This window comes from Aureobasidium pullulans (assembly GCF_000721785.1).
Source record: "Aureobasidium pullulans EXF-150 unplaced genomic scaffold scaffold_16, whole genome shotgun sequence".
Taxonomy (NCBI): Eukaryota; Fungi; Ascomycota; class Dothideomycetes; order Dothideales; family Saccotheciaceae; genus Aureobasidium; species Aureobasidium pullulans.
The window spans coordinates 98,255-121,068 of NW_021941036.1; the positions used below are offsets into that span (position 1 = coordinate 98,255).

The 22,814-nt window shown below is 50.5% G+C and overlaps 6 protein-coding genes across 6 annotated transcripts; 4 read left to right on the top strand and 2 right to left on the bottom strand.

Annotated features, from left to right (window-relative positions):
- Window positions 1-461: 461 nt before the first annotated feature.
- M438DRAFT_407547 (uncharacterized protein) lies at window positions 462-4,330 on the top strand. Its single transcript, XM_029909902.1, has 2 exons — window positions 462-847; window positions 905-4,330. Exons 1-2 carry the CDS (start codon window positions 512-514, stop codon window positions 4,025-4,027), a joined length of 3,459 nt encoding a protein of 1,152 aa, XP_029758081.1. The 5' UTR covers window positions 462-511; the 3' UTR covers window positions 4,028-4,330.
- Window positions 4,331-6,370: 2,040 nt separating this feature from the next.
- M438DRAFT_347625 (acyl-CoA dehydrogenase) lies at window positions 6,371-7,951 on the bottom strand. Its single transcript, XM_029905943.1, has one exon. It carries the CDS (start codon window positions 7,807-7,809, stop codon window positions 6,493-6,495), a length of 1,317 nt encoding a protein of 438 aa, XP_029758082.1. The 5' UTR covers window positions 7,810-7,951; the 3' UTR covers window positions 6,371-6,492.
- Window positions 7,952-8,207: 256 nt separating this feature from the next.
- On the top strand, window positions 8,208-12,403 carry M438DRAFT_347626 (uncharacterized protein). Its single transcript, XM_029905944.1, has 4 exons — window positions 8,208-8,557; window positions 8,607-8,688; window positions 8,743-11,058; window positions 11,108-12,403. The coding sequence occupies exons 1-4, from the start codon at window positions 8,385-8,387 to the stop codon at window positions 12,110-12,112; spliced, it is 3,576 nt and encodes a 1,191-aa protein (XP_029758083.1). The 5' UTR covers window positions 8,208-8,384; the 3' UTR covers window positions 12,113-12,403.
- Window positions 12,404-12,977: 574 nt separating this feature from the next.
- M438DRAFT_64910 (uncharacterized protein) lies at window positions 12,978-14,514 on the top strand. The gene is made up of 2 exons (XM_029910223.1): window positions 12,978-13,407; window positions 13,462-14,514. The coding sequence occupies exons 1-2, from the start codon at window positions 13,098-13,100 to the stop codon at window positions 14,448-14,450; spliced, it is 1,299 nt and encodes a 432-aa protein (XP_029758084.1). The 5' UTR covers window positions 12,978-13,097; the 3' UTR covers window positions 14,451-14,514.
- A 1,210-nt stretch (window positions 14,515-15,724) lies between these two features.
- M438DRAFT_278606 (uncharacterized protein) lies at window positions 15,725-18,174 on the bottom strand (the record flags this gene model as incomplete). Its single annotated transcript, XM_029901018.1, has 9 exons — window positions 15,725-16,133; window positions 16,188-16,414; window positions 16,467-16,583; window positions 16,634-16,966; window positions 17,022-17,320; window positions 17,371-17,807; window positions 17,859-17,980; window positions 18,040-18,063; window positions 18,118-18,174. The coding sequence occupies 9 exons, from the start codon at window positions 18,172-18,174 to the stop codon at window positions 15,725-15,727; spliced, it is 2,025 nt and encodes a 674-aa protein (XP_029758085.1).
- Window positions 18,175-18,785: 611 nt separating this feature from the next.
- M438DRAFT_337436 (multidrug resistance protein) lies at window positions 18,786-22,694 on the top strand (the record flags this gene model as incomplete). Its single annotated transcript, XM_029903993.1, has 4 exons — window positions 18,786-18,866; window positions 18,914-19,101; window positions 19,156-19,812; window positions 19,868-22,694. The coding sequence occupies 4 exons, from the start codon at window positions 18,786-18,788 to the stop codon at window positions 22,692-22,694; spliced, it is 3,753 nt and encodes a 1,250-aa protein (XP_029758086.1).
- Between the last annotated feature and the right edge of the window lie 120 nt (window positions 22,695-22,814).

A 22,814-nucleotide genomic window follows, 5' to 3' on the forward strand; every position in this document is an offset into this window, starting at 1 on the left:
TCGATGACAGGCGAGATGATCTTGGGGTACTTTTGCGACAGCCATCTGAACAAGGCGGGGACACCCATGTTGGCGTCCTTGTCGAGTTTGGTTCTTTCTTGAGAGTTGCGACTTCTAGATTGCGCTCATCAGATTGCGCGAATGTGACTATTCGGTCGAGTTTGTCCAGAAATTGAGCTGAAAGTGGGTCGAGTTAAAGTTGGCGACGCTGACAATAAGAAAAATAAAGGCGACAAATGTGTAAGAAGGCACGAAAGTGGATGAATTCTAAGAAGAACAGGCAGAGACTTGCACCATGGACTCGCCTCGCTGCCCTTGCGTAGTTTCGGTCGGCGTTGCTCCAAAACTACGTCCGATGGGACCGAGCTTCCTCTGCATGTGCGTGACTCGCGTCAAGGTGCTCGTATCGATACACGAATCACGGAATAGGAGCTGTTCAGATTCCAGAACATGGTCATGATTGTTTTTGGAACTTGCAACTTCATGTCTATGGCGTGAGATAGAGTCGAGAATGTTAAAGGCGCCAATCAAACAAACGGCCGGGGACACGATTGCCACTCTGTCCTCGCGCCTGTCATCGGCCACTCTTCTCGAAGACAGGAGAGCAGCTATCCTCGGCCTCCGCTCTTTCGCGAAACAGTATCCCGCTTCAGTCGCCAGCGGTTCCCTTCGCGATCTGATCGCCGTCTTGCGCACCGATGGTCTTGGTTTGACAAAGGATGGAGAGGGTGATGTTGATACAGTACGGCTGGTGCTCGAGACACTGCTCATGTTGTTCGAGCCAGACCGAGAGAGTGCCGAGGCCAGCGAGGACATAGCCCTGTGGTTGGCCGATGAGTTTAGTCAGGTATGTCGTTATACAATTGCTTCTACACTGTTTGCGCGAAACTGAGCTAAGGCCCAGCGTCAAGACAACATCACCATTCTGCTAGACCTCCTCGATCAGCCCGACTACTACGCCCGTATATACTCGATCCAGCTACTTACAGCTGTCTCCGCCGCCAGACCCGAGAGAACCCAGGAATGCATTCTGCAAGCACCTCTTGGAACAGCCCGACTGGTTGGCGTACTGGATGATGGAAGAGACGCTGTGCGCAATGCTGCCCTGCTACTTCTGGTTGATCTGACCAACGTGTCGCAAACTGAATTGCAGAAGCTCATTGCTTTTGAGGATGCTTTCCAACGCACCTTCAACCTCATCCAGTCCGAGGGAGGTCTGTCAGAAGGAGGCATAGTAGCCCAAGACTGTCTCTCCTTGCTGGCCAACCTCATTCGACACAGCCATTCCAACCAGGCTCTTTTCCGTGAATCCGGCTGTATTCCCCGTTTGATCGACTTGATCAAGCAGGCTTCAACTCCGCCTGACGATGAGAATGACTTCAGTCGCAGCGATCGCGAGAAGAATGCTTGGGGTCTACTCGCTGTCTTGCGCCTATTCCTGGAACGAGGCGAATTGGGCACCAAGCAGAATCAAGATGTCTTCTGGCGCAGCGGTGTCCTACATCTCGTCTTGACTCTTGCTTTCGACGAGAGGGCCGCTCCGCATATCCGTATGAATGCTTTGAAGACCTGTGCCGACGCTATCATCTTCAATGCCCCGCTACAAGAAGCCTTTGCTTCCTTCCAAGTGCCCGTCACTTCCGAAACTCCTGCACCAGTCAACGGCGTTGCAGGCAAATCTCAACAAAAGACCATGTATGTGATCGAGGCTTTGCTGAATCTTGTACTCTCTGCTTCATCGGCCCGCACTCTGGATCTGAGATCTGCCGGTTGTTCTCTTATCAAGGCTTACTTCCATGGCCACGATCGCATAAAGCTCCACTTCCTTCAAAGAGCTATTGCAGGATATACTGAGGGTGAAGAAGAAGATATCAACATTTTGAGCACTCTCCTGAATGGTCCTCAACTCGGCCCTGCCACCCCTGACCCACCCCGCTTTGCTTTTGCCAGCGACATCACATGCCAGCTCTTGTTCAATCTGCAAGACGCAAAAGCGATGTTGATGGGTGTATCCGAAGGCGATGCTGAGAAGGGTGAGGACGTCATCACAGCTATCCAGACGCTTTCCGGCCACCTCCTTTCTTCTTTGCAAAATGACTTCGACCCTCAGATCTCCATTTCATACTTGAGTCTGCTCATCACCTTCCTATTCGATGAACCAGCCGCTGTTAATGATTGTCTGGCCGAAGGCTCTTCTCTCATGGGCGTGTTGATTGACAATGCTCTTCTTGCTGCCAATTCTCAAGTCGCTGCAGACCCGATCAAATCTCTACTCCCTGGTCTTTGCGCTATTTTGCTTGGAACAATCTATGAATTCAGTACCAAGGACAGCCCTATTCCTCGACGGACACTTCATCCTCTCTTAACATCCAAACTTGGCCGCCAAAAGTACTTTGATGCACTGATGCAATTCCGTCAGAACCCAATCATCCGCGATTCAGAGTTCCTCGCACCAGAGATTGAGGGTGCTGCCATCTTGTTTGATGATGAATTTGTAGACTGGTTCAAAGACGAGTATGGTCGTCTGAAGCGAGTCATTGATCGCGAACCTGGTATCGAGGTAGTTCGCCCTTCAGACGTTGGTGTAGATCGCGATGTCCTGGACGATTTGCGAGAGAAGATCAAGACTCGCGACGACAAGCTACAACAGATCGAGCAAGACGATCTAGCCGCCAAACAAAAGGCCGACCAAGCCGAAGCCGAGTACCGTCATCAACTCCAAAGTTTGCAGTCTTCACAACGATCAATGGAGGCCGAGGTCGAGCGCGTCAAACGTATCAACGAAGCCCTTCAACGCGATCATGATCTTGAGTTGCAACGAGTATCAGGCGAATTACGCAGTCAACTCGCTCAATTCCAACTAGAAAGCAGGAATAACCTCCAGACTCTCCGCGATCAACACAAGCAAGAATTGGAGCGCATGAAGGGTCAACACGGCGCAACTCTAGCAAGCGAGCGATCCCTGTGGGACGACAAGGCACGCAAAGCCGCTGAACACGCTGCTCGTGAACAACGAACTGCCGTCGACAAAGCCACGGAAGAACACCGCAAGGCGACGGAGCAGACCGCAGAAGAACACCGCATCCGCACTGATAAAATCACTTCTGAGCACCGCAAAGCCCTCGAGGAACTCAATACTTCCATCCAGACCAAGGACAAGACGATCAAAGAGCATGAAACCGCAATTGCAGATCACGCCCGCAGCGAAAAGATTCTCAAGCAAGACCATGCCGCCACTTCCTCCACACTCGAAAAACTTCGCACCGACTTTGACGCAAGCAAAGCAGAAAAGGCCAAGTTGGAAAAGGAGCTCGAGACCACAAAGACATTGCAAAAGGATCTGCAACAAGTAAACACAAAAGCCATGGCGAGAGTCAAGACCTTGGAAGAAGAAGCAAAATCTCAGGCCACAAAGGTCCAAACGCTTACCCAAGAGCGCGATACCGCAAAGTCAGAACTCGATACCAAGCAGCAGAAGATCTCGGAACTGGAACAGGAAATCTCAGGCTTGAAACTCGAACTCGAGGGTGAAAGAAAAGGATACAATGATTTGGAAACCGAAATCAACGAACTCAAAGCTACAAACAGCAAATTGGAATCTGCAAATAAGGAACTCGAAAAGCAGGTCTCGGAAGCCAAGTCCGCACCTGCCACTCCCGACCACAGCGACAAAGTCAAAGCATTGGAAAAAGAGTTGGCGGAACAGAAAAAGCAGTTGGCAGAAACCACCAAAAAGCTTACTGCCGCCACCACTTCCAACAATAAGTCCAGAAAATCTGATAACGACGACAAGACCAAGACTTTGCAGAAAGACTTGGAAGCAAAGACCAAGGAGGTTGAAAAGGAGAAGGAGGAAGCTACAAAGGCTAGAACAGAGCTTGAGGATATGTTGATGGTATTGGCGGATCTGGAAGACAAAGCCAAGGGGTATAGGGAGAGATTGAGGAAAGCTGGAGAGGAAGTGAGTGATGAGGAAGACGAGGACGATGATGATGATGAGGACGAGGACGAAGATGAAGAAGAATGAAGGATCGAAAGGCCGCAGGATCAGGATAGCGAGTAAGGTAGTCCAGTTTTTCCTCCAACGCTCCTTCCTTTTTGTGTTCACGATGGTCAGGTTCTTCATGTTTGAAGGGTGTGAAATGATTGGTCTCAACAGAACTCGGCGGGATCCGTAAAAGTACCCCCATGCCACTGGTGCCTTGTTGCTGGGTTCGTCATTACCTCCCAGGCATCTACTTATGTGCCATGAGCGCCCCCTTGTCTTCCGAATATCGAGTCCTCCTTCCCCAACGTTACAGAAAGTTCAATATATCGTCAGATACCCCCGTCCCCCCTGTTCACTTACCACCTGTAGAGCTCATCAGTTCGATTCTTAAGAAGTTGCAGTATGATCAACAGACTTTGGCATCTTGCATCCGCGTCAACACGATGTTCTATAATATCGCTATTGACGTTGTCTGGAGGGAGTTGCTGGAATTCTTCTATCTAGGACAACTACGACTCAGAGTGGGTTTGAGTCATTTGTCTACCTGCAAGCATTTTCTATTTTCTTTCTGGATCTTTTCACAACCCTACGCATCATCAAATCCATCAGTCACCACTACCGCTACTACAATCTTGGGATTGTCCGATCGCGAGTATCGCAATAACTACGATGGATCAAATCTTCCTCTTCTCGAATCTGCCGCCAGAACTCCAACTTGATGTCTTCGAATGTATGGACAGAGCAACACTACACTCTACGGTGCAAGTCAACAAACGATGGCACGATCTCAGCGCCCGTATACTCTGGAGCTACCCGTCTGCTCAACGAATGGCAACTTTGGCTGTGATACAGCCGCTGGAAAGACGTCAGTATTACGCCTCGAAGATACATGTAGTCCACATCAAAGAGCCAAAGCGTTGCTCTGCTTACAGCAGTCTGGTATTCTCATCCTTGAGGTATCTTGGATTGTGCGGTAACACCTGCGAGCCAGGATCAAGATCCAGTATCCAGGCTGGTCCGTACTTGCAGGCCAAACTTCAGGCGATAAGCTTTCATCACTGCATAATGCCTCAGAATATTCTGAGTCAGGTGAAGAGTCACTGTGGTTTCATCACGAGCATCGAGCTCCATCACGCTGTCAGGGAATTCGGCGACGACGTGTTTGCAGAGTTCCTCCAATCTTTGCCCTGCCTGCGCGATTTGACGCTGGGTAATGAGTCCACGACCGCGACCATAGACTCGCTCTTCAAGATCACGGCGGATACTTTGGCACCACGACTTGAGATATTGTGTCTACCCTACCTCACTGGATCCGTAGAACCAGAAGGTTTTCGCAAGTTCATGGCCAATTGCAAATCGCTGAAACATTTCTGCCTCTACAACATAAAAGAGAGCAGACATCAAGGACTACTGTCTGGGAAACTACTGGCGCATGTTCTGCACGTCAACCCTCTGATATGTCTAGATGTAGACTTCCTCACTCCAGAACTCATAGAGCAGACTTTGCTGTACACGTCTGCTCCATTTGCAAGATTGCAACGTCTACGCTTGAAGACCGATTCCGCAACCATGATCTCTGCTCTACGTCACACTTCCACTAACCTCCGTACTCTCCACCTCTTCCCCAGCGACATCACCGCCGGATTCTTTACCTCCATCTCCCGCCAAACGAACCTCCACACCCTGGCTATCTTACTACCCGCCTTCCAAATCATCACCAACGCAAATCTCCTCGCTCTATCAAGTCTCAAAAACCTCAGACTTCTGGCTATTGTAAGCCAAGTACCAGTTTGGAGACCCGCTCAAATGCCCAATCTTGACGATTCCACTTTCCGTCAGTGGATTGCCAATTTTCCGAAATTGCAGAGGTTGGAAATAAGATGTGAGTGTCCGGAGCTAACGGTCATGGCTATCCAAGCACTGGCAGATGCGTGTCCATTATTGCAGACGTGTACGTTGATGTATACACATAATTTGAGTGTTTTGAATGCACTCGGTGCATCATTGTCGGTCTTGCCTAATCTGACGAACCTACAAGTCCACAATGTTGATGACTTCATGGGGGTTTGGTTGGCGGGCGAATATGCGAACATGTTGATGAGGATGGCGCCGAAATTGGATAGGTTTGGGGTTGAAAATGATTCGGAGTGGGCGGTGGCTTTGGTGAAGGCATTGCATGAGGAGAGGCCGTATAAGCCTTTGGGGGAGGGAGATGTGGCTGGGTTGCCGCCTTTGCGTACAGAGATGGGTGCGTTGCCGTTTACATATTCCTGAATGAATGGGCTGAGAGGGGATGATACTTGTTCTCATGTATCAAAGGGTCAAGATCTGAAAGTACTGGAGAGGTAAACGAGAAAGGCAGAGACTAGATGGAGAAAAGAGGGAATTCAGGAGAAATACATACATGAGTGGATACTCCTACAGTCAGTCAATCAACGCAAGATACTCGCAGCTGGACAGATTCCGCAATGCTTAGGTGTGAAAGATGCAACAATCTTGTTGTACTAGTAACTTCTCGGGAGGCCCAGAGCCTTCTCTGCCACGTAATTCATAATCATCTCCCTGCTCACCGGTGCAATTCTGGGAACAAAACATTCTCTCAGATATCGCTCGACATGGTATTCAGCCGCATATCCCATACCACCAAGCGTCAGAACTGCTCTCTCACAAGCTGTGAACGCCGCTTCGGCAGCAAGATACTTTGCAGTATTACATGCCAGACCAATAGCATGTTGTGTAATACTGCTGTCATGAACAGAAGCATCGTAGAGTCTAGCTGCATGATAAGTCGATAATTTAGCAGCTTCAAGGTGCATATACGCTTGCGCAAGTGGATGTTGGATGCCCTGATTAACACCAATGGGCCGTCCGAACACGACTCTCTCCTTGGCATACTGTGACGCCTTGCGCAGAGCTGCATACCCTAAGCCCAGCGCTTCTCCAGCTAACAAGCAGCGTTCTGCATTCATACCGTGCAGCACGATCTTGAAACCTTGGCCTTCTTTGCCGATGAGCGAGTCGGCGGGGATGCGGTAGTTGTCAAAGAAGACTTCGTTCGCATCCACAGCTCTTCCACCCATTTTGCGAATTTTCTTCAACTCGAGACCGGGTTGGGTTTTGTCGAAGTCGATGAAGAAGAGGGAGAGGCCTTCGGAGGATTTGGTGACTTGTTCGATAGGCGTGGTTCTAGCCAACAATATCATCTTGGTCGCAACCTGAGCAGAAGAAATCCAGATCTTTTGTCCTGTGACGTTATAGTGGTCTCCATCTTTGAGAGCAGTAGTTTTTAGTTTCAGGGTTTCTAGACCAGTGTTTGGTTCTGTGACGCCGAAGCAAGCTCGCCATTCTCCACTAATGAGTTTAGGAAGCATACGATTGAGTTGTTCTTCGGTTGCGAATTTGGCCACTGGCTGTGTAGCGTACACATTTGCATGTATGGATTGAGCTCCTGCCATGCCAGCACCAGATTCGGAGATTGTTTGCAGCATCATGGTTGCTTCTGAGATGCCTAGACCTGCTCCACCGAGGGATTCTGGCAGGGCGATTCCTATCCAGCCGTCTTTTGCTAGGGCAGCATGGAGTTCGTGAGGATATTTCTCTTGTTGGTCGTGTTCGAGCCAGTAGTCATCTGTGAAGTTTGAGCAGATTTTTGAAATTGCTTCGCGAACTTCCAATTGTTCCTCTGAAAAGCCGGAGGTCTCCATTAGACGAGTAGGTCTGGAAACAGAGAAAGTCCTGGCCCATGGTAATGGTTGAAGAGCACTTTTGATGAGGGAAGGTCTTGAGAGAGCACGGAAAGGAGATAGTAAGGGTCTGGACATTTTGAAAGAGACAACGGACGCAGAGAAAGAGAAAAGGGGGACAGAATTGACAGAGATAATACTTGTTTGAACAACCTACTGTTATAATGCTCTGGTACTCGGCTAGAGGATGAAGACGCCGATTGAGGGGTTTCAGACGATGATGATGGAAGGTTGATCAAGCGGCGGGGAGAAAGCAATACGGGCCGGTGAAGCTTACCTCGGAGACCCAGACTGTCTAGCCGACATTTAACCGCAAGCGTGTCTGTCTCGTGACATCGGTAGAATGTCGGAATTGAGACAGTCTGGATCATCGAGGTAAGGTGAAGCGTGATTGGTCGAGGTGGCGCCAAGACAATGATGGGCCAAAGTTGACGGGGATAAACATGCATGCAACATGTCACAACAAAGCAGCTTCGAGGTCTCATCTTTGCGCCTCCCCAAACACGTCGTCCGGAAACTCGACACCAACCAATTACGACTAACGACATGATCTAGTCTGATCAACTGCACGTCCAGCTCAGACAACTTTCGGCGCATTCATTCCCTGGCTAGCTGCCGTCGAAGCACAACAACAACGCGTCTAACATACAACCATGGCGCCTCGTTTCAAGACGGCCCCTGTCGGCTCGTCGCAATGGATCCAGACTGAGCGCGACCAGGCCGCCGAGTTCGTGGACATGGAGGTCGAGGAGTTTGGCTATGCTGCTCAGAATGAGATGGAATGGCTGAACGAGCACATGGCCGAGATTTTCAGCAGCAATCCTGTGTATGCTGCCCACACTCTTTGCTGAGGACACGCGCTTACCTTTGCGCAGAAGCTTTGCCGACATTTTTAAGACTCCTGGAAAGCTACGAGGAAAGACTCCCCGTACTGCGCGCAAGAACGCCGCTCGTGCCGTAAGTGACGTTCAACCATGATGATGATGAAAAGCAGGCTAACAAGATGTCTAGCCTCTGACTGACCTTTTTGCGCCCAACCCTCAATCCACCTTCAGCCCTGCTCCCAAGAACAATTTCTACTCCAAGGTCGCCCAATTCCAGATTGCCCAGGATGCCGACCAAGAGCGCCCTCGCTCAGGAACTTCTAGAAGAAGCCCTCTACGCGTCGGCAAGGAGAACACCGACTCTGGCTACCACGGTATGACCGAGGATGAGATGGATGTGGACTCGCAGCAGTCCATGATCAAGAACAGCCACGCCCAAGCCCCCGATCTCGAGCCTCTGCAAGAGCACGTCACAAATGATCCCGTAGTTAACGACACGGCTTCCTTTGTTTCGGCCAACGAAGATGCTGAGAACGTCGCAGAGAACGTCGCAGAAGACGATGACCAGGCCACTGTGCCTGACCCCGAGTCTAGTAGCCGACCCGTCACACAGGACTCGAACGCGCCGTTCGCCGACGAGAACTGGCAAGCCGAGGAGGCCCAGGAAGAAAACGACATGGCAGATGAGGAAGAGCTGGAGGAAGAAGACGAGAACGCCAAATCGCCATCCGACACATCTACACCCGACAAGCCATTGACGCGTAAGAGCAGTTTGACTTTCGCCGCGCTGCCTGCTCGCGAGCCTCTGACTGCTAAGCGAAGCATTGGCCCAAGAGGTAGTCACATGGACGCGTTCGGTGGTGCTCGTACCAGTGCCTTGGGTAAGAGCTTTGGTATTACACAGCAGGGACCCTCTCAGCCAGCAGACGATGCCGATGAACATAACAAGACGTCAACTCAGAGACTGCACGAGCGTATAACTTTACTCGGCCAGCAAAAGGAGCCTCGCACCTCAAAGTCGATTCACATGCCGATTTATCCTTCTCTGCCCGCTCACGAACACAGGTCTACTGCCGGGGCTTCTCAAGAGAACATGCCTGGAGATACTCAACCGCTTGTGGACGACGACGATGACTGGATTGCTCCTATCCGTACCAGCTCTCGTGCCGCTAGTGGCGTCGACACTCAGAAGCTGAACGACCAAGTCTCTGATTCGGCCTCGGTCGAGGAAGCGCAGCCAGCATTTAGTGGAATCCCCAAGCCTGCACTACGCGAATCGCCATCCAAGTATTTCATGGGTCACCACAAGTCCAACTCAACAGCCACCCTCGCTTCTCCCGCAAAGGTCGCAACCGCTCCTCACCATGCTCATCATCAGAAGAACACTTCGGTCTCTAACCCCAACTTCCCTCCCACTGTTGGCGCTTCTACTCCTACCGCTTCTCCTCTCGCTTCTCCAGCAAAACAGAAGTTCGCAGATGCTCCAATCAGTGCATCCAAGGCCAAATTCTACTCGGTCATTAAATCTGCCAAGGGCATGTTTGGCAGTAGTGCTGCGGCCAGCGCCCATGCGAAATTGGGCTCACTCTCTTCTCCCCGCCCACTTTCTGCTGCAACTTTCGAGCGCCCTGATCCGGACATGTCTAGGATGCCTGGTGGATTGTACCCTGATCTTGGCCAAAACAGGCCGGCCACCGCTCTTGCTGCAACTGGTGGAAGCAGACGCACCCGCAGCTCTACTGAACACGCCCGTAAGAACAAAGACGAACAAAGTGCCATGGACGATCTGGAAAGAGTTAGACAGCAAGAGGCCCAAAAAGCTCACGAAAAGGCAGAGAAAGAAAAGGCTGCCGAGGCTGCACGATTGGAGAAGGAGAGACTCGCAGCTGCCGCTCGCCCTGGAGCTGCTTCTCAACAATCATGGAGGTCAACTGCGGACGAGGGAAGCGATGTTGATGAGACAGGCCCTCCAGTACCCCCGAAAACTGGCGCCCCAGCAGGCAAGCTGAGAGCACCTGGCAGACTAGCCAAGCCTTCTAGATTGGGTAGCATTCAACCAAAGCCTGCTCCTGTCAGCATCAAGGTTGCATCAGGATCACAGAGACTTGGTTCCACTCAGCCGGGAAGCTCTTCTCAGGACATGAGCGTCGCTCCGCCGACCCGTCAACAGCCATCGCGAGCTGGCAGCGCTCAACCTCCCACATTGTCAAAGTCAGTCGGCGCTGGTGCTGGCTCAGTTCGCAGTGTCAAGGCCCTCGAGGCTGCAGCTAGAAAGAAGGAGCAAGATGAGAAGGTGGCTCAAAAGAAGGCAGAACAAAAGCGCGAGATTGAACGCAAGCGAGCTGCCAAGGCCGAAGAAGATCGCAAAGCAGAGCAGGAACGTAAGGCGGCTGAGCAGCAGCGACTTCAAGAGATCAGAATCGCGGCACAGAAGCAGGCTGAGCAGAGGAAGATCGAGCAGCAAAGACAGGTAGCTTTGCAACAGAAGAAGAGTGCTGAGCTGGTAAGTTTGGACTATTTGACAAGGCTTTTACATGTACTGACTACTTCAGGCTGCCACTCTCGAGCAGGAGAGACAGGAGAAGCAACAAGCACAATCTACGCTCCCCCGTGGCGACATTGGCGGCACATTGAGACAGCTGTCCAAGCAGGACCGACCCGCACCACAAGCCAACACTGCAAAGCCCGCCAAGCGCCCACTCCAGCAAGATGCAGAAGAGTCATCGCAGCGTCCTACTATTGGCAGAGCGCCAGCATCGTACCAGCAGCAAGGTGACAAGAGACGCAAGACTCTGGAGGGCGAGGATGATGAGGTCGACCGACCATCAGACAATGCATTGACAGCTCCTCCCAAGAGACCATCCAACATGCGCAAGGAGTCTACCTTGAACAAGTTCCCTCATGGCTACACGCATGCACCTCCACCGGCTGCTCACCATTCTCAGAACATGTTGAAGGCTACAGTTACCGCGCAACATTACGCACAGCACGCCAAAGCAGGCATGCACCCTAATGACATGATGAAGCTGTCAACCGCCCGAATTCCTTTTGCAGAAAACTCCAATCCTCCTGGAGCATCTTCGAGCAAGGGACCACCCCCATCCGCCTTCAAGACTCCTGGACGACCGGCAGCTCAGGTTATTTCTAAGAAATCGGTGCCTAAATCTGCCAAATCCTCGCCCTTGTACCCCAACGGCGACAACATCAACCTGCCTGAGATTGCCACAGACAGTGAAGATGAAGACTCGGACGATGATCAAACTGGCGGCTTCCGAGCACCATCTTGGGTTGCTTCACCAGCACTTCGCGATTTGCTCACGCAGCAGCAATTGGTGGATCCTGAAAGCATCTTCGGACCCATCGCACCGCTACAGATGGAGGAGGTGTTCCGCAACAGCAAGAACCCCGAACGATTGAAGAAGTTCCGTGAGCGTGGATCTTCAGCTCGCTGGGTTGATACCGGAGATGCAGTCACGAAAGAGGAAAAGGTCAAGGATCGCGAGATGCGTGCACGCGTGGTCAAGGAAGGTGGCTGGAGGTTCGGACAGGACGCTTAAACATGATGGACGGCATGAGCATGTGTGCATTCAAGAGCACAAGAATTTCGTATTTCTTTCATCTCTTCTTGTTCTGGGCATGAGGCTCGTTTTTCAGCCGCAACGGAGTTTTGGGTAGCGGGTCTGTGGCTTTTAGTGGTCGATCTTTATTTGTTTGCGATGCTGGGTGGATCCGAAAAGGACGGATGAAACGATACAGCGTCGGGATAGGACGGGGAGTCGAATAGAAGATTCTGGCAGCAAGTCGATGGTATTACTCTCTAAATGCATTATGTGTTAAACAAGATTGGGTGGAGTGAATACCGGAATATGTGTGTCTTTGTGGCTGGAGGCAGCAGGAAAGACAGCGAATCGGGGAAGGCACGATCAATGACGAGGGCAGCAAAGTTCCTTGTGTTTGTTGCAACAGTCGTGCATGTGAAAGTGCACGGATGGCGGATTGTTTCGCGCGGATGACGTTTTGCACCAAAAATCAGGGCGCGAGCTTGGGAAGCTGCCGGGCTGCGGGTGTTAACATCTCTTCTGTCGCGTGCTTCTTCCTCAACGCATCCTTGTCTGTCATCTTCACCTTTTCCCATCTCCTATTCCAATCGATCGGTAGGCATCATCTGCACCTGCTCGCCCTTGCTTCCTCGAGCATCGTTGCTGAACATCTCACAGACTAGCCGCCGCAATGTCGAACACAAACTACCCCAACCTCAACCCCCAGCTGCAAAACGCAAAGGACGCTGTCGTCAACAGTAAGGTACGTGGCCGACTTTCCCATATCCATAGCTCTGGCGGTTTCTGCTCATCGAGAAGAGGCACGCTGTGTGACGCATCAATCTACAGCGGCAGCTTTTTCCTGGTGGGCGTTTGCTGCTTCGCTACCCAATCAGCCTTGTCAACAAACTGAAGCTGTCCTCCAATTCGACTTCAACCTTGCTGACTTCTTTCTCTCCACAGTACTCGTACACAATTGAGCAAATCTGAGCTCCTACTCACCATGTCTTCAGATGCCAACGCTGCTTACCAAAACATCGCCAACGGCCCCGCTGCCGAGAAGGCCAGAATTGAGGGCGAGAAGACTTCGCAAGAGTACTCCAACCTGATGGACTCAAAGAGAGTGCCCGAGCAGCCCGCTGCCACTGGCCAGTCATTGACCCACTACCACTCCTTCTTCTACAACCTCCTCAGCTGGGAGAACCCCCGTGTCACCACCATCTCCTTCGCCTCAATCCTCACCTTCATCTTCTTCACCCGCTACGTACCCATCCTCAAGTACCTTTTCAAGGCGCTCTACATCGTCCTCGGCAGTGAGTAGCTCCACCAAGCCATTCTGATGAGATCTCCAACTGACAACCCTCCAGTCACTGCTGCCGCTGAAGTCGTGGGCAAGCTTGTCATGAACCGTGGCTTCGCCTCGCAGATGCGCCCTCGCAAGTACTACACCATCCCCCGTGAGACCCTCGAGGCCTCTCTGGACGATGTTGAGCAACTCATCAACTTCTTCGTCATTGAGTTCCAGCGCATCATGTTCGGCGAGAACGTCTTTGTCACCGTCGGTGCCTTCTTCGTTACCTTCATCTCTTACTTCCTCGTCAAGATCATGCCTACCTGGGGTCTTGCTCTTCTCTTCACTACTCTGATCTACACCGTCCCCCTCGTCTACATCAACAACCGCGAGGTCATTGACGCCCAGATCGAGAATGCTAGCACCATCATCAACGAGCAGACCCAGCAGGTTCGCACCATCGCTGCCGAGCAGACCCAGCATGCCACCGACATCGCAAAGAGCACTGCCACTGACCTCTCCAACCGCGCCTCCGAGCTCATCGGTCAGGCCAAGCACCGTGCCGGTCAGGCTGATGCCCCCAACCCTGCCAACCTGAACCCCGCCAAGAACGAGCCCGAGAGAGAGATCAAGAAGGAGGACATCCAGAACGCCGCCAACGACCTCACCAACAAGGCCGCTGCTACCGCCCAGGATGCTGCTAACAAGACTTCCGCTACCGCTCAGGACGCCGCCAACAAGACCTCGGCCACTGCTCAGAACGCTTACGACTCTGCCGCCAGCACCGCTCAGGTCGCTGCTGACAAGACCTCTGCCACTGCCCAGTCTGCCGCCGACAAGACCTCGAACGCCACTGGTAACTCCTACAACTCCTTCGGCTCCCAGAGCACTGCCTCGGAAAGCATCGACCGCTCCACTGAGCCCTTGACTGAGTTCAACGCTCCCAGCGTCCCTACCACCGAGCCCAGCGCCGCCTCACACACTCTTCCCGTTCTCAAGGACGAGAATGTCTACCACGAGAACTCTGCCCCCGAGCAAGTCAGAGAGGAGGCACCTCTTCTGTAAAGAGCCAACATCACCACACATTGATACGGTCGCGATGATGGATTCAACGAAGATTGATGAAACTTTTTCACATTACCCATGAACATCACAAAAAGCACAATCGGAACAAAGAGTCGATAATGTAGTCTTTAGTTTATTGAAAGGAGGATTGCGCCTGGGGAACACACAGATTGATACCTAGGGATCCTTTTTTGTTGTTTGTCTTTCGAATGAGCGAGCAAATATTTCCATTTCTCCACCTGCTTCCTTTTGACCTGCATGTGTTTTTGATCGTTACGTGTTGTGACGGGCACAAATCTTTTTGTGATCGACGTTGATCTTATGTCGCACTCTGAAACGCGCCAAGACTGGTAAAGCCTCTCTGACAGGGTGACACCATTTACAATATTTGTGTCGATATAATCGACGGTAACACCAACACGATTGGTTCTAACATGGTAATTTCATGTTTCTTGTGTTTCTATAAGGTATGTGTAGCGGATGTGAGAGTTTTAGATATGCAGACTGAGTACTGAGGACGCGAATTGAAATCATGTGTTTCTAACTCTGGCTGTTTTTGGAAAATGGGTCTATACCACAGCAGATAAGCACAACCTTTAAACATGGAGAATGATTTGGGAAAAATAACATACGTCATGATGACGATTGGATGTTACTGTCGAGGAAAGTAATGGAGAAGTTTATGGATGGATGGATTGTTGTAGTTGAGGGTAATCGTGAAAGGTAAAAGCGTGATGGGTATGGACTAATGATCAGTGCGACACTCCAGTGATTACTGATGATCTACTTTTTGTGCATCATTGGAGAAAGATTGCCAACCCGACCAATTTCCAGAAGAGCAGTGAGAACGTGTACGCCTGCCAGCCGAGAAGAAATGTGAGGAGTTGAACATTCTTTATCTCCATGAAGTATGGCTTGGTTGCGCGAAAAGGAAACCTTCGGAGTATAGATTCCGAAGACAATCCGTGGAAGATGTGGGGTGTTGATGTGTTGGGTGTGGAACACGTGAGAATCGTTGATGCCATAGTCATGTGGTGTGCTCACATCGGGCTGCTCTGTAGGACATTCCACCATAGAGCAAAATGACGAACGAGTTGTAGAACCACGAAATAGTGAGCGACCAGACGCGCGTTGAATATCATCATCCTGTCTTGCAGGTGCTGATCAAGGCTACTGCTCCAGGTTTTGGATGGGCTGTCGTGTCGGGTTTGATGCATCACAAGATGGTTTCTTCGATAACCGAAGGAAGCCTTAGGAAGGTAGAAAACCCACCCTCAAAGCGTTCCAAAAGCCAACCAATTGTCGTTCATAAAATCCATGTTCGTGTCCATCCAAGTTTGGAAGTCCTCGGGAAATGCCATATCACCCAACTGTGACTGCGGCGGTGGCGTTCCAAAATCAGGCTGCTGCATTGTGTTCAATACCAGTGTTTGACCCGCACTCGTCATGGCTCTGTGTTCATTATCTGCACGCAACCTGGCAGCGACAAAGTGTTTGGCGAGATTGTAGAATGCTTGACAGAGTTGGCCGAAGCGTTGGAGGGGCTCGCGCTGACTTTTGTCGTTGATCCATTCTATGCTGGTGACGAAATCTTCGAGAAGTTTCAGATCGTCGAGATTGAGGTCGGTGATTACGTTGCGGAAGAGGACGATGAAGGGTGTGAAGGGACATAGCATGATGGACCTGTGCTTCTGTTAGTACTCGAGTTGAGTTAGAGAATGTGGAGATTCGACCTACCAAGTCATATATTCGATTTTGACACCTGCACCCATGGCTTCGACCTTCTTGCTGCAGCTATAATGGACCTGCATGGTTGATCTTGCTGCTTGGAGAGATAATTGATGAGCGTTGGAGACATCTGGCATGGCTCGATAGACGAGTGTAAACAGGCTGTAGAGAACAACGTCGCCGGACTCTTTGTAGAAATCAGTGTACTCGAGTAGCCAGTCCCCGTTTCCGAAGCACTAGAGTTGGAGTCAGTATAGACAACCAATGTATCGAGCTGTTTTGACTGACTTTGTTATTTAGTACCAGTATCTCGTGGATCTTGATAATGAGATCTTGTCCAACCTTCTGTCGCTCTGAAAGACTCTTCGTGCTCCCCGGTGAGTACAGTCTGTCATAAATGACGCCCTAGAACGATGAGTACCCGCATGTATCGGATAGACGGGTTGAATGCTCACCTGCAGCGACGCCATCTCGATTGATAGCTCAACCCATCCCGCGAACATTTTATGGTGACCTCCCTCCTGGCGGTCCCAGACACCACAAAGGTCCTTGAGAGAAGTCGAGATATCATAGTCCTGCATGGCGGATGCACGACCGAGGCGCAGTGATAACGACTTGTCGATAAAGTACACTGACCAGAACAACACAGCCTTCCTGTGGTATTTTTCATCTCCGCCACACCTTTCAGGAGTCAAACGGTGCCATCCTAAAGATTGACATAGCCGCGCTGCAGAGCTCGTCATGATCCAAGCCGCATTGACATCAGCCACATATATCGCGTACGCGCCCTAAGACCGGTCAGCATGTGTACTGCCACATATACCCAAGTAGAGAGATACATACAGCTGCAGATAGAGCTGCTATGTTGAGTTCAGTGGGCTCCAAGAAGAGGCTGTAGGATGATATTAATGACTCCAGGTGCCTCTCGCATGTGGAGACGTATCGAGAGTACTTGGTAACATCGACTCCCGCTCTTGTCATGATCGGATTGCCGTCCAAGAGCCAGCATAACGCACAGTAAACCAGTATAGATATTGCAAGTGGACAGTTTACCGGTGATTGACAGAACTCGTCATACATTTTGTAAAAATCCTCGATGTCTTCGAACAACCACCAGGTGAACAGATCGCTCATTGGATCCGCTAAACTCAGGGTCAGTCAGGCTCAGCAGTAAGAAGAGGTTGATCAATACCTTCGACGTAAGCAAGAAGTATCAGCACCTCCTCTCTTGGAGGTAGATCGGAGTATTGTAAGTCTTGTGGCGATCCATCTTTCGACAGCAGGTTAAGACTAGGTGGTTCGGATCGGTGTTTCTCGAGGAGATTTCGCAAAGCGGCCAGAGCGCTGACTGTGTTAGGGTCGTTTCGAATCGTGATCGGTGCTGATTCTAAGAGTCTTTGCAGGGCTTCATGGGCTTGTCTCGAATGAGCCACCAAAGATGATTCACCCTCGAATTGTTCGACTTGAGGAGTGGGTACGGCTATAGCTGCAGTTCCTGCAGGCGTAAAGTTTGACGAAGACGATGTAGACTGTTCGTTGTCTGAAGGGGTCTTCGCTGTCGAGGCCAATACTTGCAACAACTTTTCGATACTTTCGAGTCTTTGTTCCATACGGTCTATTTTTTGTTCGCTACTTCAGGTGAGCATTGAGCATTACGAAAATTAAGAGTCAACTACTTACTACTGATTAGAAATGAGAACTCTGGATCGTGGTTTAGTGATATCATTTTGCCGGCTAGTAATTTTGCATGTAACCCCAGCAGTTCGACAATTGGAACAGGGTGTAGTCTTGTCACAACGGACCTAAGAGCTTGTCAGCCTTGCACAATTGAACACTTTATCGAGTGGTGTCAAAACCCTACTTTTCTGACACGACAGTTGTCACACTAGAATCGATTCCATGTCAGTAAAGAAACGGTGCATTGGCTTGATGGACATACAGCTCTTGGCAATGACTTGCTGAAAGCAGTCGACCCTCCATCCTCAGAATCTGTCATCCTGGCTATGAAACGTTCGATATCGACAGGAAGCAGTAGTCTTGGGCCCTTCTCGGATAGCAGAATGACCGAGGACCCGAGAACGTAGTCAATGACCAGCACCGTACAGCGTATGGTAGATGTTCGGTTTGCCCTGAATGCTTTTGCAAGATGCACTAACAGCGCCTTCAATGAATATATTGCATGAGCCAAGACTGGGCGCGTGGCAGGCTGCAATGATTTGCAGGCAGCGGAGATAACTTTGCATAGTCAAACAATTCTCAAAGGATGATGAAGAAGTGGACGATTGTTTGTTCCTTCGCAAGCTTCGGTGACCCGCGGACAGCGAGAGTCAAGCGTAAAGAACGGCTTGACCTTCCCAATCCGTCTCAAATGCGCAAAGCTAAGCCGCCAAGCTGTGTATTTAACACCCTTTCAAGCTGGTCTCTGTTTGTAGCCTCCCTAGAATGTCCTGCGACAAGCCGGGCTCCGCGAACACCGAAAAGACATCGACATCAAACGATTTTGACTGATGACAGCAAGGAGCCTGTGTTGATCTCTAGAATATAACATCGTGGCTTCTGCTAGACTTTCGCAATGCAGTTTCATAGGCACAACTCAAAATCTCCAGAATGTCAGATAACGAAAAGGCGTCCTCAGTCGCTAGCTCGGAAGGCGAAACAGCAAAAACACAAGGATGGTCGGCGTATTTTGTAAGTAAGGTCATGTTTGCCGAGATATATCAGCTTATGTTGTGTAGCGTATGTTCACATATGCCGACCGACTCGGTATCATCTTGTACGCTGTTGGTATCCTTTGCATGATCGTATCAGGAACGGCCCTACCTCTCTTAGACTTGATTTTTGGCCAATTCGTCAACACCTTCAATGATTTCGCCCAAGGAAACATCAGTGTTGGACACTTCCGCTCTGAGATTGCACGAGCTAGGTACGAATATCAGTTGATCAATCAATGAGAAATAATGCTAACCTCTTCCTTAAGTCTATACCTTGTCTACCTCGCAATAGCGAAACTGGTTGTGTTCTATGTCGGAACAGTCACTATCTCGTTCGCTGCCATGCGAACTGTGCGAGCTCTACGAATTGACTGCATCGATAAGACATTGAGGCAAGAGATTGCCTTTTTTGACAGTGGCAACACCGGAGCTACTGCCGTCAAAGTGACCACGAACGCCAACCTTGTGCAGCAGGGCATTGCTGAGAAGTTTGGGTTAATAGTTCAGGCCATTAGTGCGCTGGTCACAGCATTCATCGTTGCTCTGGCAGTACAATGGAAACTTGCACTCATCACAATCTGCATCCTACCAGCCATCGTCATCACAACTGGCATTGGTGTTGCAATTGATGCCTCTCAGGAAAACAAGTGCATGAAACTATACGGAAAGGCCGGTGAACTTGCCACAGAAGTATTCTCCAGCATCCGCGTTGTCCACGCTTACTGGTCTCAACCTCGAATGATTGAGAGACACAATCAGATTCTGGACGATGCTAAAAAGCAAGGTATGCGCAAGTCACTCAACTGGGGAGTGCTCTACTGCAACGAATTCTTCCTCGTGTTCGCTGGCTATGGCCTCGCCTTCTGGCAAGGAATTCACATGTATGCTAGGGGCGAGATTGAAGCTCCTGGCAAGATTATAACGTACGTTTTATACTTGACCTTGACATCTTTGGAAATGACTGCTGACGTGGCTCAGAGTAATCTTCGCTGTCCTTGTCGCCGCACAATCTGTCACCCAAGTGGCTCCTCAGATGCAGGTTATTGCTAAGAGTGCCTCGAGTGCTGAGGAACTGCTTGAGGTGATTGAACGGAAGTCTCTCCTTGATCCCCTCGAGAAGAAGGGAGAGCGTCCTTCAACTGTCGATGGAGAGATCGAGCTAAACGGCATTAACTTCTCCTACCCCTCAAGACCAGATGTCCGAGTCCTTCACAATTTCTCATTGAAGGTTCCTGCGAAAAGTACGATTGCTCTGGTCGGTGCATCCGGATCCGGAAAATCGACCATCGTGGGCTTGATGGAGCGTTGGTACGAGGCGGAGTCTGGAACCATCAAGATCGATGGAAGAGATGTTCGCGATCTTGACGTCCAATGGCTCCGTACTCAGGTCAGATTCGTCCAACAAGAACCAGTGCTATTCAACACTACCATCTACCAGAACGTTCGACTTGGTCTCGTTGGCGCAGCAGATTTACCCGAGAAGGAGATCGAGGCTCGAGTTGTTGAAGCTTGTCGTGATGCAAATGCAGACGACTTCATCAGAAACCTTCCAGATGGGTACCAAACTGTCGTGGGTGAGCGAGCCAGTATGCTTTCAGGCGGACAGAAACAGCGAATCGCAATTGCCCGAAGCATCATCTCAAACCCCAAAATTCTTCTGCTGGACGAAGCCACAAGTGCTCTCGACCCTGAGGCTGAACACCAAGTACAAAGCGCACTCGATCGCCTGCAAGGATCAAGGACGACTGTTGTCATTGCACACAAGCTTTCCACCGTCAAGAACGCCGACAGGATTGTGGTACTCGACAAGGGTGTCATCCGAGAGCAAGGCACCCATGCAGAACTTCTAGAACAACAAGGCGCCTACTACCGTCTCGTGATGGCTCAAGATCTTGGAAACGACGACGAGACTTCTGACAACAAAGACGCTGTTTCTACAGAAGCTGGTGCCCACCGTGTCTTGTCACGCAAGGAGTCGGCTGGTGTTGGTCAAGAGATTGATAGATCTCAGGATGAACGCGCACACACGCTCAATTACAGCTTGTTGAAGTGTTTTGCCATCTTCGTCAAAGAGCGCCGGGACTGCTGGCTGAATCTACTCATCATCGGTATTGCTTGTGTGGTTGGAGGTCTAACCTATCCTGCCATTGCGATTCTCATCAGCAGACTTATCACCACATTCCAGCTGCAAGGCTCAGAGCTGACCGACCGAGGAAACTTCTACGCGTTGATGTTGTTCATCGTGGCGATCATCAACGGCGTTTTGTACTTTGTCGCTGGTTATGTCTCGAATGTTGTCTGCCAGGTCATCTCGAGAGCTTATCGTGAAGACATGTTCAAGAATATCATCTACCAAGACATGGAGTACTTCGACTTACCAGAGAACGGCACTGGAGCAATCGTGTCTCGCTTATCTCAAGCGCCTGCGAACCTGCTCGAGTTTATCGGCCTCAATTCTGCGCTCCTCTTAATCGTCTTGATCATGCTGGTATCCTCATCTGTCACCGCCATTATTTTTGGTTGGAAGCTGGCACTTGTGGCTATCTTCACGATTATGGTGCCTGTTGTGGGCATGGGATACGGCCGTCTAAGAATGGAAGTGAGGCTTGAAGAAAAGACCGAGAGACTGTTTTCTGACAGTGCAGCTACCGCGAGCGAGGCAGTTTCAGCCATCCGAACAGTTGCTTCCCTTGCACTGGAACAGCACATCATCGACCAATACCAGGCACAACTCAGAAACATTACCAAGAGGTCGAGCAAGATGATCCTCACTGCCAACATGTTCTTTGCTGTGGCTCAAGCCATCGAATTTGCTGCTATGGCGTTGGCTTTGTGGTACGGTGCTCGGTTAATGTCCTATGGTGAATACAGCACGACACAGTTCTTCACCGTATTTATCGCAGTCGTCTTTGCTGCCGAAGGTTCAGTCCAGATGATCGCCTACAGTACTAGTCTGAGCAAGGCTCGTGCTGGCGCCAACGAGATACTCTGGCTTCGTTCTCAAAACCCTCGCATTGGTATGCATGACCAGTGTCTTCAACCGTCTGAGAACGAGAAGGCCCAGAAGGACTCTGCTACATTCGAGCTAGAAAAGGTCGAGTTTGCTTACAGCACTCGCCCAAAAAACACAATCATCAAAGGCTTGGATATTGAGATCAGTCAGGGCGAGTTTGTGGCATTCGTTGGAGCTTCAGGCTGCGGCAAAAGCACTGTGATCTCGCTACTTGAGCGATTTTACGAGCCATCTGCTGGAAAAATCAAGCATCACCACAAAGAGCTTAGCTCTTACTGTCCTCGCAAGTACAGAGATGGCATTGCATATGTGCAACAGGAGCCAAGTCTTTTCAACACGAGCGTCCGCGACAACATTCTCCTGGGATCGGTCGACACAGCTACAGAAGCCGAGGTCGAAGCTGCCTGTCGTCAAGCAAATATCTGGGACTTTGTCACATCTCTTCCTGAGGGATTGGAAACTGGATGCGGAGCAGGAGGTACGCGACTGTCAGGAGGTCAACGCCAGCGCGTGTCGATCGCCAGAGCACTCATTCGCCAACCACAAGTCCTGCTACTTGACGAAGCAACATCGGCACTGGATACGGAGTCCGAGAAGCTGGTACAAGCGGCTATTGCTCAAGCTTCTACTGGTCGTACCACGATTGCCATTGCTCATCGCCTTTCAACAATCAAGGATGCAGACAAAATCTTTGTCTTGAATCAAGGCAATGTGGTTGAGCAGGGTACTCACGTTGAGTTGATCAAGCAGCAAGGTGTATACTATCGCCTTTGTCAGTCACAGTCACTTTGAATGGGCTGATAGAACTACTCCTCTATAGATTAATGATTAGACATCTCTCTCTTCTTCCATGTCCTCGCTTCACAAAAGTTCTCTGCATCTTGACAGCTATGGTTGGACCTCGCAGGATCG

Coding starts and splice junctions, on each gene's coding strand:
- M438DRAFT_407547 (XM_029909902.1), top strand. CDS start 512: ATGTTAAAGGCGCCAATCAAACAAACGGCCGGGGACACGATTGCCACT. Junction 848..904: donor TGGCCGATGAGTTTAGTCAG/GTATGTCGTTAT, acceptor GCTAAGGCCCAG/CGTCAAGACAACATCACCAT.
- M438DRAFT_347625 (XM_029905943.1), bottom strand. CDS start 7,809: ATGTCCAGACCCTTACTATCTCCTTTCCGTGCTCTCTCAAGACCTTCC.
- M438DRAFT_347626 (XM_029905944.1), top strand. CDS start 8,385: ATGGCGCCTCGTTTCAAGACGGCCCCTGTCGGCTCGTCGCAATGGATC. Junction 8,558..8,606: donor ATTTTCAGCAGCAATCCTGT/GTATGCTGCCCA, acceptor ACCTTTGCGCAG/AAGCTTTGCCGACATTTTTA. Junction 8,689..8,742: donor GCAAGAACGCCGCTCGTGCC/GTAAGTGACGTT, acceptor CAAGATGTCTAG/CCTCTGACTGACCTTTTTGC.
- M438DRAFT_64910 (XM_029910223.1), top strand. CDS start 13,098: ATGTCTTCAGATGCCAACGCTGCTTACCAAAACATCGCCAACGGCCCC. Junction 13,408..13,461: donor GCTCTACATCGTCCTCGGCA/GTGAGTAGCTCC, acceptor ACAACCCTCCAG/TCACTGCTGCCGCTGAAGTC.